This window comes from Malus domestica, chromosome 17 (assembly GCF_042453785.1).
Source record: "Malus domestica chromosome 17, GDT2T_hap1".
In the NCBI taxonomy this organism is placed as follows: Eukaryota; Viridiplantae; Streptophyta; class Magnoliopsida; order Rosales; family Rosaceae; genus Malus; species Malus domestica.
Window position 1 is genome coordinate 21781347 of NC_091677.1, and position 14223 is coordinate 21795569.

General features: G+C 37.2%; 4 protein-coding genes across 26 annotated transcripts; 2 read left to right on the forward strand and 2 right to left on the reverse strand.

The window, feature by feature from the left end:
* The first annotated feature begins 1285 nt into the window (after nt 1-1285).
* LOC103454857 (ubiquitin-conjugating enzyme E2-23 kDa-like) lies at nt 1286-7234 on the forward strand. Of its 22 annotated transcripts, none has more exons than XM_070816867.1 (9): nt 1296-1680; nt 2953-3014; nt 3123-3206; nt 3976-4090; nt 4200-4274; nt 5489-5557; nt 5710-5755; nt 6136-6212; nt 6928-7234. In XM_070816867.1, the coding sequence occupies exons 4-8, from the start codon at nt 4078-4080 to the stop codon at nt 6164-6166; spliced, it is 234 nt and encodes a 77-aa protein (XP_070672968.1). In that variant the 5' UTR covers nt 1296-1680; nt 2953-3014; nt 3123-3206; nt 3976-4077; the 3' UTR covers nt 6167-6212; nt 6928-7234. The 22 variants fall into 22 exon arrangements, 9 of the variants coding, with proteins under 9 accessions (XP_070672970.1, XP_070672972.1, XP_070672966.1 ...); XM_070816872.1 differs by having other exon boundaries at nt 6152-6212; XM_070816868.1 differs by lacking the exon at nt 6928-7234 and adding an exon at nt 6431-6702.
* On the reverse strand, nt 6632-11643 carry LOC103454858 (putative disease resistance protein RGA4). 2 transcript variants are annotated; one of them, XM_070816862.1, is made up of 5 exons: nt 9195-11643; nt 8465-9096; nt 7236-8000; nt 6996-7056; nt 6632-6844 (listed from the first exon to the last, which is right to left on the reverse strand). In XM_070816862.1, the coding sequence occupies exons 1-4, from the start codon at nt 9510-9512 to the stop codon at nt 7023-7025; spliced, it is 1749 nt and encodes a 582-aa protein (XP_070672963.1). In that variant the 5' UTR covers nt 9513-11643; the 3' UTR covers nt 6632-6844; nt 6996-7022. The 2 variants fall into 2 exon arrangements, with proteins under 2 accessions (XP_070672963.1, XP_008392674.1); XM_008394452.4 differs by having other exon boundaries at nt 6632-7056.
* LOC108175269 (putative disease resistance protein RGA4) lies at nt 9579-11237 on the reverse strand. Its single transcript, XM_017337386.1, has one exon. It carries the CDS (start codon nt 11235-11237, stop codon nt 9579-9581), a length of 1659 nt encoding a protein of 552 aa, XP_017192875.1.
* Nucleotides 11644-12049: 406 nt separating the features above from the next.
* Nucleotides 12050-13928, forward strand: LOC108169214 (lectin-like). Its single transcript, XM_070816864.1, has 3 exons — nt 12050-12246; nt 13249-13364; nt 13446-13928. The coding sequence occupies exons 1-3, from the start codon at nt 12202-12204 to the stop codon at nt 13816-13818; spliced, it is 534 nt and encodes a 177-aa protein (XP_070672965.1). The 5' UTR covers nt 12050-12201; the 3' UTR covers nt 13819-13928.
* Nucleotides 13929-14223: the final 295 nt, after the last annotated feature.

Here is a 14223-nt window from a genome sequence, read left to right on the forward strand (position 1 = left end):
TGAAAAGATAAATGAAACCTTGTTGTTGAAGTGGTCATGTGCCTTTTCCTTCAACCTTCACAAAAGTTAAATAATACCAATGTAAACTATTGAAGCCCAATGGCATACACATATATAGGACAATGATATTTGGAACAATTCCTAGACCTATTTGACTAGCCATGGAAACCAATGACTTAAAATATAATTATCTGTCACATTAATCTAGCTATAAAAAAAATAAAATACATAAACATGTCATGACCTCAACTAAAAGCAAAGATATCACTACAAAATGTCGTTTTTAGGGATAAAACAAGTAGTACAATTTGTGATTAACCAAGTAGGACATAGGCATGTATCTAATAGTGTGGTCCCTTGATGCAGATTAACCAAGCAAGACCATAGACACACATCAAATGACATGGTCCCTTAATACAGATTAACCAAGTAGGAACACCCATGTGCACCATGTAACAAGGTAGGCAGTGACTTCCTAATGCGGATTAACCAAGTAGAGTTACCCCTATAATGCGTATGGTCTCCTAATGCGGATTAACCTAACATGACCACATACAAATGTCAAATGGTGTGGTCTCTTAATGCGGATTAACCAAGCAAGACCACCTGTTTGCCACACTACTACATGGTGCAGCATCATAATCACACATCATACATCAATTCAATATGAATTACAATTGCTAGCATACATAGTATCGATTCTATAAGACAAATGAATATCCATTTACACATACCGTTTATATCTTCTAGTAGTTCAATACCCCATAACTTTAATAAGGTGCCAACTTCACGCAACCAAAGCACACACATCCTTTAGGATGATCCACTGACCAAACTATGCTTACTAGGCTCTATTGGATATCATATATATGTACGTATATATATCATTCCATAACATAATGCATGTAGATAAAAAGAATTTACCATCTTTTGTATGTGAATTGTATTGTAAAAATCTTTTGTTTGTAAAACTTTTTCCAACGTTGTCAATGTAAATAGTATTAATCTTCAATCACACAATCTATTATATATTTCAAATATAATCTTTCATACAATTTCAAATCCTGCAGTAAGGCGCGGCTAAAAATTTCTAATTTATATATACTAAAACCCACTCTCGGTTACCGTTCTTTAACAGTAAAATAACGAAAATGCCCTTAAAATGCCGTCCTGGCTCCCTTTTGTATTGGCTTATCTACAGTGAAAAGGCGTTTTTGCCCTTCCTCTCCAGCTGTCGGCTATCGCAGTGTGTTCTGGCATCTTCCCTTTCTTTTCACTGTTTTTCCTTCCGTTGCTTTTCACTTCTTTTCCTCTAATTTGACTTCGTTTGTTTTGGGTTTTTTGGTTCTGGTTTCGTTTGCTCCCAGAAACCTACGTTCTCTATTTGCTGTTATCGTCCAACTCCGATTTAGCTACCCTTTGTGAACTCCATCTGCTTTAACTTCCCTGCATATCTTTCTCTCCAAAGCTCCAAATTCTTGGCCAAATAGAACGTCGAACGCCCAGGTGGTCACCGACTCCAGTTCGAGGTCGAGAAGCATTCGGTCAACGACGTTCCCGACGCCAAGATTTCGTAAGGTCTCAATATCGAAGAAGATTTCTTACGCTCTTTGTCAATGACGACCTGACGCGGATTCTGTCCCGATTTGAAGAAAATTCTTCAAGCGGCTTGAATTCACGGTGAGTCCTCTCGCCCTCTCTAGAATTTTGTTTGCAATTCTCCATTATTAACACCCGTTTTCTTGCTAGAAATCAATCCTGCGACTTTATTTGCAGCCCCCCCCCCCCTCTTTTTTTTCCTCCAGATTTAGCTTTTTTACCCTATTTGGTATCTTTTGGCTGATTTTGTGGGTCTTGGTCAGTGCTGTGGGTCTTGGTGAATTTCTAGCATGTTTATGCACGCAGTTTTTGTTATAATGTATGGATTGTGTTTTGTTCAGTTTTAAATGTCAGAAGCTTTAAATTTTTTTGGGTTCAATTTTAAATGGGTTGTTATCAACCATTGAATTGCTTTCGGAGTTTTCATTTGATAAGAGAGGGGGGGGGGTTCTTTTGGGTTAAACTTTCGATCCATGGGATTTTTAGTTATGTTGTGTCCACCCTAATTCAACCTTTCTATCTTCAGATCACCAGCAATAATCTCATCAAGGTCTCAGGAGGAATCACGAGAATTCACTGCCGAATTGTTATGTACTTATGCTTTTGCAAAAAGCCCTTTTCATGCCATTTTTGTGTTTTAGAATTGGGACCAAAATGATTATGAGTGATTTTGAAAAACACTGAGATAGAAAAAATGGCTATCAAGCAAGCAGCCCATGAGTATTCAAACATATAATTTTCGGTCAAATGAAATAGTTGGTACCACAAGCTTTTAAGTAGGGAGGGATGTTTGATTATATATTTAAATTAAGCAAAGAATCTTGCATAAGAAAACGATCCAAGTTGAAGTTAACCAAATATATGGTGTAACAACTGTTAGTTTGATCAGTTCACACTAATCAAATGAGCCCGAGGTGTTGATTTTGACAGTAACTACTGACTTTTTAGTATGTTCCGGATTATTTTATAGTGTTAATTACTTTTTACATTTTTGAGGTTCGGAGTGATTTTTATAGTGTTAATTACTTTTTTGTTAATGTGTATGAAACAATATTTATCCTATTTGTTTGCCATGTAAATATCTCTCTAATTTGAACTTCGTATTCTTTTTTGCCTGTACATAGACCAGCACTTCAATTTTTTGTATCCAAATGCTGGTTGCTCTTGAAGGATGGTTCCATGTGCTAAAATCCAACACATGTCTGTAATTTTTTTTGTCTGTATGTAAATAAACAACTTTTAGCCTTTTGTATCTGCATTCTACAACTTAAATATTTTGTTTATAAGCCTTTTGCAACCTCTCTATTCTCCATGCCGTTAATATTTGATCATGCCATTTCTACATCCTATCAGCATGGTGTTAAGTATAGTTTCCCAGCTGCAATCATTTTGAATTGGCGTTTAACGAAGCTGTTGTAAGGCCTCTTTTCTTGATGTGTCTCTTTTTTCATTTATTATTCTATTTTTAATTCCTAATTTACAGATAAATTTTATGTCTAAATTCTCATTTTGCCATGCTGCAGATTTTGTCTTCGTAATCAAATGCTTCGTATTACTGTCTGATTTTGTTCTTCTTCACTTTCAAGAACCACCGCTGTTTATTGAAGGTATTTAATCCGTTCAACCATTTAGTATTCAATGTATCAAATATATTGCGTTGTTAATTTTCTGTTACTTTTGTTGGTACCTCTCTTTTCTTTCTAATTTTTTTTCCCTTTTTTATCCGCTTCTCTTTCGCTTTTGTTCAACCCATTGTCCTCAGTTTGTAATCTTCAATTGGATGAATTTGATCAACCCATCTATTCTCAAGCGATATCTTTTGTTTTAAACTATTTTAACCACTTTGATCTTAAAAGTGTTTAGTGTTAACCCCCCAACATATTATTTTCGTTTTCTTCACATTGGAACCAAACTCAATTGGTGGTAAAAATGTATAAACCTTGAACTACACCATGTATCCAATGTTAGTCATTAAATAATTACAAAAGTAACATCACCATGGGCTACAATCATATCCAGCATTGTTCCATGATTGTTACCAACCCTTAGAACCAAATTTAGCATCAATATGTTTTACTTCTCCATCTCAATCTTAACCATTAGCAGTTACAATTTTGTATTAATCACCGTCATCTTTTGCCTACCTTACTGTATGTGAAACGATTATATTTATGCTCATTGTTATTCATTGGAAACAGTTTTTCTATATGTCCATATCCAATCATTAGTTTTTTTTTTTTTTAATGGAATTTGTTGTTTGGTCATTGCTCTAATTCGATTTGATGATTTTGGTTTCCAAAATAGCTACTTGGATTGCCCGTGATTTGTTTTCATCGCGTAATCCCCCCATTTCGTCCATATTATGGATTGCGACAGGTATTTATCAGAGAAGTGTGTGGAGGATAGCAGCTGAGCTACCAGATCCTTATCCCTATAAATCTCCCTCAATAGGCTTTGCCAATAAGACTTACCACCCAAATGTTGACAAAATGTCAGTAATCACTATCATAAACTCCTAATATTCTAAATTGTGTGGCACTATTAATTGAACGAAACAAGGAATACTATCAAATTCTAATTACATCACCCTGTGTTTCCAGATCTTACAAGCATATTTAAAGTGTTCTCACCACAACTTCTGCTATATCCCAATCCCTCTGATCCTTTAAACAGAGGTTACAACTTTAATGATGAGTTACCGAGTTGTTTATCAACAAAGAGTTAAATGTATTGATTGTTTATTACATTTGTGTCTCCCTGTCATCATACATTTGTTTTCCGTTGTTTTTCGCTTAACTTTCAACTTTAGTGTATTCATGTTAGGATTAGTGCTAATTAGAACATAGATTGTTCAACTACAATCTTTTGAGTAGTCTTAACCCTTTTGTTGCATTATGGTGCTACTCTTACTCCTGCAGATGTTGACTTAAGTATGTATGAGTTGAAAACCTTGCATTCTGGTACATTTAAGAAGTTAACTTAAGTTGATAAAAACACAAAGGTTATCAAACGAGACCTTAATTTCTGCATAAATGAGTTTTAATATGGTCTTGGGATTTTCGAAGTAATATTAACTAGAATTAAACAGGTTGCTAAATGGTCGAGAACACATTAAGCCACTGTGAGAAAGTGAGGTGCCATGTGTTATAGATACTACATTTGGTTAATTATATTCTCACAATCCTGCTCCATTCAGTCTGTTAATTGGAATGGTGGTAGTATCTAAGTCATTTTTGACAAATTACTACAACTATCATGCTCCATATGATTGAAAAGAAGGCACCACAGGTGTATTTTGATGCTAGCAACAACTGTTTTACCAAAAATTGCACTCTCTATTACAATTCTTACTTTGTTAGTCTATCGAAAGCTTATATAAATCGCTGTCAAGTATCTTCACTAATATGTAGTCTAAACACGCATTTCTACTGCAATTAATTAAGTTGGCACCACCTTATGATAATCCTGCTTCACTGAACTCAGCTGTTATTTAATGATTTCTTTATTTCCAAACGGCATCTGATGAGGTGCTTTCACTGAAATTCTTTTCAGTGAAGTCATATTCAGGAAATGGGTCTACCTACTGAACCGTATGAGTGGTACATTGACTTGCCGCACTTTGGGACCATCAAACATTGTGGTTTTGGTTTAGGATTCGAATAGATGATTTTATTTGCTACCAGCATTGACCACATTAGAGATGTTATTCCTTTCCCTAGACATCCAGGAAGAACAGATCTTTGAATTAGTCCATCAATAGCTACTAGGCAAGACAAATAGGAAAAAATCACAATCGTTACTTTATATATATACAGAGATTTTAATCATTCAGTTTATGCTAATTTTTTTTTTAATTTCAATTTATATCAGCTTTTTTAACTTTTATTAGGAGCTTATACAAAGAAGGATTACAAAAAATCACCGAATGCCTTGGAAAATCCCTTGGTGATTCTATTTGGTAAGCTTTAAAAAGCCTCATCTTTTTATTCTTGGTTATTTTCCCTTTAATATGCATTTGTCATGTTTGTACATTTGATACAAATCTGTCTTCTTATTATTTTACTGTCATCTGTGAGGATTGTTTTTTACTACTTCCGTAATGTTTTGCAGTGTACATAGATGACAGATTTCATATCACCTACTTGCCTCCAACTATGTAAGCCAATGTTCTTCTTTTCATTTAAAATGACCTACAACAACATCAATTGTTTTTCTTCTTTGTTGTCATAAAGATTCAATTCAATGTCTTTCATTCAATTGATTGTTTCATTATCTATACTTTCATCTGTTTAGTTGCTGGAAAAATCTTGGCAAACAAAAGAACTCAATTTCAGTGCTATTGTTGTGATGAATACTTATTTTAACAAACTTATCAAATTTTGGATACTTTATGAATTTAAGATCTTCAATTTTAGTATTTTTTATGAAATTGTAATGAATTTGCAAATTTGTCAACTATATCTTACATTCATGGTTCCATATTCACCTTGCCCATAACTATTGAATTTTGTCTCTTGACTGGATGAATTTTTATAGTTTCCACAATCTACAGTTGCAATGCCTTTGATGGATAAAGCACAGAGGACCCAGCTACTCATAGCTTCTTTAGCATCGTAAGTTAAAATTCCATACCATTTTCTTTTGCTTCACAAATTTCATTATGTTAATAGCATACCAATTATGTGATACCAATTGTTATCTTAGCAGTTTCTAACAATTGGTAAAATACGCATAAATGTGTGCAAGTTTGAATTATACATACGAATTTTCATATATTACACTCTTTTATAGCTTTGAAACATATTTTTCCATACGGTTTCTAATCGCGCAGCAACGCGCGGGCACTATTTCTAGTTATATATTGAGAGGAAGCTTATCTGTAGCTTTAGGGTTTAGGGGAAAGATGTATGACACTCCGAGATGATTACTAAATATACCGTAATCATCTCCGAGTTAAGGATGATGATCGCCTTCTTCTTCGGTTGGATCCCTTCAACGGCAATACCAGTACTACTAATTGCATGTACATGACTTTAAATCATAAATTCATCAGCCAGTCTTCCCTTCCGACATGGATGGAGGAAGGCTGCTTATTTATTACTACACTCACGATTATTCACAGCTTACACGCAGTGCCCCGACCAACGTAGATGTAGGAAGGCAGCTTATTATACAATCTATACAACTTAGGTTCGAAATTAGAATGCAATGCGCTGTCTCACTCTCTTCAACTGGCTCTATATCCCTGCAAGTCAATCATATAGAGCCTTTAACATAATTAGTTGATTATGGTAGTTTGCTTGAGATTGAGATGTATGTGTTAAGCAGGCATGAAAGCCATCTCAAGCTAAGAGCTATTGATTGCCGAAGAGAGATGAAGGGAATACTGTACGAACTTGTCCTGCATTGCGACAAGCTTGGCATCATTCTGAAACCGTCTTCCTTTTGAAGTTTGGCCTGCAAATTCAAACACACATCTTATAATCCTTGGATTTGTTATCAAATCGATTCTCCTCCCCAAATGGGAATTTCCAAACATGAAAACTTGTATGGTGCGTTTTGATCTACCACATAAGCTGGACACAAACCAAAACATTATGGAAGACAATAAATTAAATTCAAATTCCTAAACAAACCTCCGCAAGCGCAGATGGTACCAAGCTGTTGAAGAAGACGATGGTGATGAGGTTGTAGTTTCGGTGGATGGCATCCTCATTTCCAGATCAGGGATATGTTTGATCTTGGGCCAATCACCGTCTTCCTCCCCACATCGTTCTACCAGTGAGGGGCATCGCTGGATAGAGAGATGCAGGAGGGAGGTTGGTAACCCACCCTCCGGCAAGGACTGGAGTGCAGGGCAATCCTCAATGTATAGATCATGGAGGGAGTCGAGTTTTTGGAGTACATCTGCCGGGCCAAATGACTTGAGCCTTGCACACGAGCCAATACTCAAATATTTAAGAGATGTTGGGAGGCCTTCAACTGGCAACGTTACAAGCTTAGGACAATTGTGGATGGAGAGTGTTGTGAGGGAGGTGAATCCTTGGAACGACTTGTTTTGGTTGGATAAATACTCGAGAGCCTTGCAGTCACGGACGTAGAGTGCTCCGAGTTCGGGGAGACCCCAATCTGGAAGACATATGAGGTTTGAGATATTGGAAATCACCAAGAACCGTAGATCAAAGACATCACGAGGTGGCAAACCCACTAAGGAGCCATGTGCAGAACATGCATCCAATGCCAGATGTTCCATGTTTAAGAAGGGATGTATTTTGAATTCTGAATTGCACCCACTTGCTTCCAATTTCTTTGGAATGTAGTTATCTGGCGACTCATGCAGCTTGGGGCAATTGATAATTTTGAGTTCACTGCCCCTTTCGAATTTCCAGTACAGAAAGATCCTGCTATCATAACCATTCTTATCAATGGCGGAACCAGAAATCGTTTTCAAAAGGGATCTTTAAGACATGAAAAAAAAAAAAAAGAAGACTAAATACAGCAATATAATCAATTGAAGAAATATTTAAGATTTCCTTTTTTTTAATTGTCAAGAAAAATGTATCAAACAAGAGTGATGGAATACAAAAACAAAAATTAGGTTGTATATGGTAAAGTAGAAGGCTAATTATAAGGTTTATAGACCTTGTTTTATATGAACAAAACCGAAAAAGGAATTAATTTTATATGGTAAAACAGAAGGCCAATTATAAAGTTTTGTTTAAAAAAGACAAAAAAATCTTGATTTCAAAATCTTCGAACCCATGCCCGATTGGCTTGCCAAAGTCCACTAACCAATGAACTACAAGATGGTTATTGTAAGAACTCGCAAACAACAAATATATATAAATTACAGAATAGGCCTTACCACAAAAAGAAACTCTCACAATTGTGAGTCCAGTGCATCAGAACAGGATTGTCAACAAGTGTGATACTCATAGGGTTGCGCCAGCAGGAAAATAGAAGGTGTTCCAATGATTCACACCTTTTGATCTTCAGAAAATCCAGTGTTTTCCCACGATGTGAACAGCTTTTCAACTTGGGGCAGTTAACTATCCTTAGAATTTTGAGGGATTCAAAATCTCCATTCCAATCCTCCAACTCTAGCATATTTTTGAGACGGACTTGTTCGAGTTTGTGTAGCTCCCGAAGATCAAGGACTTTCGATCTGGTGCAGTGATTCAAATAAATACTAACCAAATTCGTTAGCAGTCCCATCCAACGTGGAAATTCAGTGCCCTTGTAGTGACAGATTTGGAGCTCTTTGAGTGCCTTTGGGTGAGGTTCCAAGTCTTCAAGTACCTGCTTTGCAGCGGCTTCATCATGAAAATTAACATCGTTACTGCTCCATTCATAAACCACTTTCTCAATCATTTCTTTCCCTTTCAAGTTGGCCTCCCCTGCATTCACTGCATTTTCCAGCTTTGAGATGTGCAACGTTCCTCTAAGGTACACCATGTTCTTCAATTCTTCAAGTTTGTTTCCTGTTTCGCAGCTGACCTGAATATATATATATATATATATATTTTTTTTTTTTGGTTAGACAGAAGTTTGACCCCCAACAACAAGATATTTGAAAAAGAAACAAAAAAACATACCGGAAATTTGTGTAAGTTGTGCAGACTGGTTAGACACCCCATGCTTCGTGGCAACATCAAGGTCTTGAACCAGAAAATTTCATCTAGCTCCAGATGTCTCAGGTTGACAAGATTTTTCAAGTTCTTGGGCAAATTGAAAATCCAAGGACAACGCAAAAGTTTCAGTGTCTCCAAATTGAAGAGGTTGCATACCGAATCAGGGAGCTTTCTGATTTCAGTTGTCGATAAATCGAGGTAGCGCAAGAGCTTCAGCCTTCCAATTGAATCTGGCAGTGTGACAACTGTGCTTGAACTCATGTCTAGCACACGCATATACATAAGTGAATGAATTATTTCACCTTGTCCTTTCCCAAAGGCTCTCAGTTGCAAGTGTTGAACTGGAAGTCAAAGTGTGCGCAGCTTCTTCGATTTGTTGACGATCTCTATTGTAGGCTTCTGAAGTTGTTCTTGAAGCAGTGATACATGACGAGACTTTTCGTCAAAATCTTTCATATCCTTCACTTGGCAAAAAAAGGGACTGGAAACTGATTGTGCCAAGTCATGGATAAGATCATGCATCCTGTACTTTGTGTTGTCTTCAGCTGAGCATTCGAAGAAGAACCTGTCTGACAGCTCCTTGAAGTATCGACTTCCGATGTCTTCTGTCCTCTCTCCCACTCCGTGCGTAGGTGGTTGTATAAATCCTTCTGCCATCCATAACTTGACCAACTCATCCTTTTCATAAAGATACGATTTCGGAAACAGGGAACACAATGAAAAGCACTGCTTGTGATCTGGTGAGGGCAGGTGATTATAACTCAATCTAAGAGCAGGCAGTATTTGAGTATCTTCCACTCGTGCTTTCCATGTTTGACTTTTGGCAACATTTTCCCATTCTCCCAATTCTTTCCCACGTAACAGACCTGCCATTTGTTTTGTAGCCAAAGGAAGACCCTGACACATACCTACAATTTCCCTTCCACATTTTTCAAACTCGCTATCGATCAAATCACTATCTTCTTTGAATGCCAACTTTTTAAACAACCACCATGACTCATGATCACCCAAACATTGCAGAGAATAGGGTGACGCTGAATCCATGATATTTGAAACTTCTTTCAGCCGACTAGTCACCAGAACCTTGCTTCCGTAAGCCCCATGATTTAAGACCTTTACTAGTGGCTCCAATTCCTCATCTTTATGATTCCACAGGTCGTCTAGAACAAGTAAAAATCGTTTCTGAGTGAGAAGTTCAAGAATGCGAGTTTCTAGTTGGGCCAAGGAGAGAGGGGTATAATCAATAATCTCAGGACGGGTTTGTAATCGGTCCAAGGAGTTGGAGTAGTGAAGATCAAGGTCTTTTAGATGGGGCAAGGAGTTGGGATCACTGGGAGAAGGTAGTTGGTTCAAATCGAGAGGACTGGCATCTTTAAACAAGGTTTGTAGTTTGGCCAAGAGGGTGGGATCAACAGGGGTTTCGGGTTGAGATTCTTTTTTCTTGATCATATCTTTTAAAGACTCCGTTGCTTGTCTTCTTTCCACATTCAATGAACGCACTAGAGAGACCAGTATTTCACGGAAAATCCTCTCCATGTCAAATTCGTTCCCCACAAAAACCCAAATTCTAAAATCGAAATACCGATCAACATTTTCATCATTAAAGACAAGTTGAGCAAGAGTTGTTTTCCCCAATCCTCCAATCCCAACAATGGGAGTAAATGAAAAGGTTCCCCTACCGGCTTTTTTCTCTGTTGTCAGCTGCTCTATGATCTTCTCTTTATCCTTCTCCCTACTAACAACTAACCTGTCTTGAACGGGCCCAGTTCCCGATGTTTTGGAATGACTTTTATCACTTGCTGCTATCATGGTTCTGTTACTTTTGTAGCGTTGTCCATCTCGGTTAATTGCATCTATTCTTGATGTAATTTCTCTCAACTTGGACAATTCACGAGACAGAAAGAGAAATTTAAAAGCACAAAACGGAAGATGGAATTTTTGTACCTGCTGCTGCTTCATCTTCCACCGTTGGTATTCTGTTGTCCAACAGTCGATCAAATCCTCCATTCCATATCATAAGATGCTGCTCGGAGCCTTTCCAGCCAATTCTTCAGGGGGGGAAGCAGTAGAAGAATCCATCGGAGGATTTCCTTCCAAAATTCCAAGCAACGTTTTAATTTCTGTAAAAGAATTGTTCAGCTTCTCTACCTCATCCTTGATATTGACGAATTCAGTAGTAGCAACATCAGTCAATTTCTTTATTGCAATCTCTACAAGAGGACTTGCAAGGCCGATAATTATGTCAGCCATGTTGCTTTTTTCTTCCGAATTAAAATGGAAAGCCGAAAACAACAAGTGGACAAGAAGAAACAAGGCTGAAAGAAAGGAAACACATATCTGGTGTGATTTGGAGTCTGGAGAGACAATCCGGCTTTGTGTTTTTTGAATTAATGGATGATGCTTTGATGAGAGTAATATAGCATAGGCATGTGATACTTAAATCCTGGAACGATTTGATACTTTCCTTTGGTTGAAAAGATTGGAAGGCTTGAGCAGCGCCAGAAGAATACTTGACAACACTCGAAGAATTTAGAATACTTGAACATACAGAACAATCAAGGAATGACTCGAGAAGAGAGGAGACCGAATTCCCGTCCTCTCTGTCATTGTACTTCCCAAAGAATAATTAGGATGTCATGGAAGACAGCTCTTTCCAGCTGAAATTCACACAAACGTGAATCACTAGAAAATATCAACGTTTCTACAAGGAAAGTTTTCCCTGGTGAGCAAGCGACGAATTTTTCCTTGCTTCTAACCTCATCCCATGGAGATGCTCTAAAAACACTTAAAAAAAAAAAACCACCAATTCCAAATGCAGTACTCAAAGAATATAGTGCGAACGCATCTTTCGCCAACAACTAGAAATATGTGGAAGGTCAGGATGTTAGTCGTTCCTCCTAAACTGGTAGGTTTTAAGAAGCGAGGACGAAGAGGTTCGTTACTGTTGCACTGTGGGTGAAACAATATAGCCATGAAAGATTCAACAAATGGAGAATTCCGGGACTTCAAGAAAATGGTCAGACTGATTTCGATTTTGAACCCTAAAGTTACTATTCTTTTATATTTCTACTTTTAATTTTTTTCACAATAATCATCTGTGATTAATGGCATTTGCGCAAGTTATCAATAGAAAACAACGATTCATATTTTTTTTCTAAAGATATCTTTCTTAATGAATTTCATTAATAAAAACAACACATCAATCAGACTTTCGGAAAACAATGTATACAGTGAATAATAGAGTACTCTATTTTTATGAACAAAAATCTTCTGCATCAAATAATTGACACCAAAAGGTGACTGAGAGACGTAATATTGTAGATGGATAAATTGCAAAACAAGGGAAGAGATATGCAAACCCATATAATCAAATATATATACATATATATGTGTGTGTGCCCATATTGTTATAACACATTAGGCCTAGCAATTTTCTTGCACGACCTGTTAACTTGACACGAAATGACACTAAAATAACAGGTTGTGAATCAACCCGTTAACAAATCGGGTAATTATCGGATCACCCGTTAAGAACACGATAAGATATTGTTTGCCAGATCTAAACATTAAGCATGACAATTTCTTACATGATTCATTAACCGACACGACCTGTTAACGAATCAGATCGTTATCAGGTCACCTGTTAAGATAACGAGGATGACACAAAAAACACAAACATAACAAACACAATTAAATTGTAAGTAAAGGAAGGGGTTTGCAGTCTTCGGACCACAACCTCCTGGAACCAAAGCTCTATTGTCTATTCTATGTTAGACATCCACTCGCCTGTTCATAACCCACGGGTAAAATGACATTCCGTGCAGGCGGCATTTGGCCCAAATTTTGTTTATTTATATGTATTAACATAAATGCTATACGGATTTAAACATATACATATTTTGGGGTTGGGGGGGGGGGGGGTGCGGCGGGTGTGGGGAGCGGGTGAAGATCCTGGATATAATCTGAGAGAAACTGCTGATGCTGTGTTCCTTTTTCAATCATTAATTTATGCATGCAGAAAATATGGGTTAAGAAGAACTCTGGCTACAAATGCATGATGTTATACGCAAGGTCCTTAGCAATCACTTGGGGTGGTCCTCCGTACTGGGTTTGGAATTGTTATAAAGAGACAGGGTATGCCGAATTTCACTCATGTCTTCTAACACCTACAGTTTTCAATACGAAAAATGAGAATTTTATGTCTTCGATTCACAGGGATGACAACATTGAGGTAGCCAAACTAACGGGTGTACGCGATCTAGATGTCCAAGGACGGTTCAAGATGTCGGAGCTCTCACCAGGAGTTGTTTATGAGATTGCCTACATTGTTAAATTAACAAACGGAGCATCTGGATGGGAACTCCCTGTTACACTCAAAATCACTCTCCCGGGGCAGGGCGGAAGAGAAAAGAAGCGCCAATACAGTCTACTCGAGAAGCCGAGAGGAGTGTGGATGGAGCTTGTTGGTGGCAGTTTTCAGTCAATGGCAAGAGAAACTGGAGAAGTGATCTTTGATTTTTATAATCATGACACGCCCTCGAAAAGTGGGCTTATCATCAAAGGTATCATTATCAGGCCAAAAAATTGAACAGGTCGTGCAAAGTATAGGATTCTAATGCTAATTATAAAGACTGATTTCCTATAGCCTGTACATTGATGATCTATATAGCAATAAAGAATCATTTCCTTTTCCTTTCATTTTTCCGTTGAATTGAACTGCACAATGACCCTGTTTGATCACAAATGAAGGCTTTAGGTAAAACAAGCAGGTGTACTGGTGCGTTGCTGTGGGATTTGAAACATTGTTGAAGTTGTAGAAAGTATCGAAAATATATGTGCCAAAGAGTAGTGTTTATATACATGTATTACATTAATTTTTTATTTATTTATAAAAATAGGGATTAGTTGTAGGGTCCACAATATATCGAACTTTAACAATCTGAACCGTCTATTTTTCAAGTTACACTTCATAGATTATCCTTGCAAAATATTA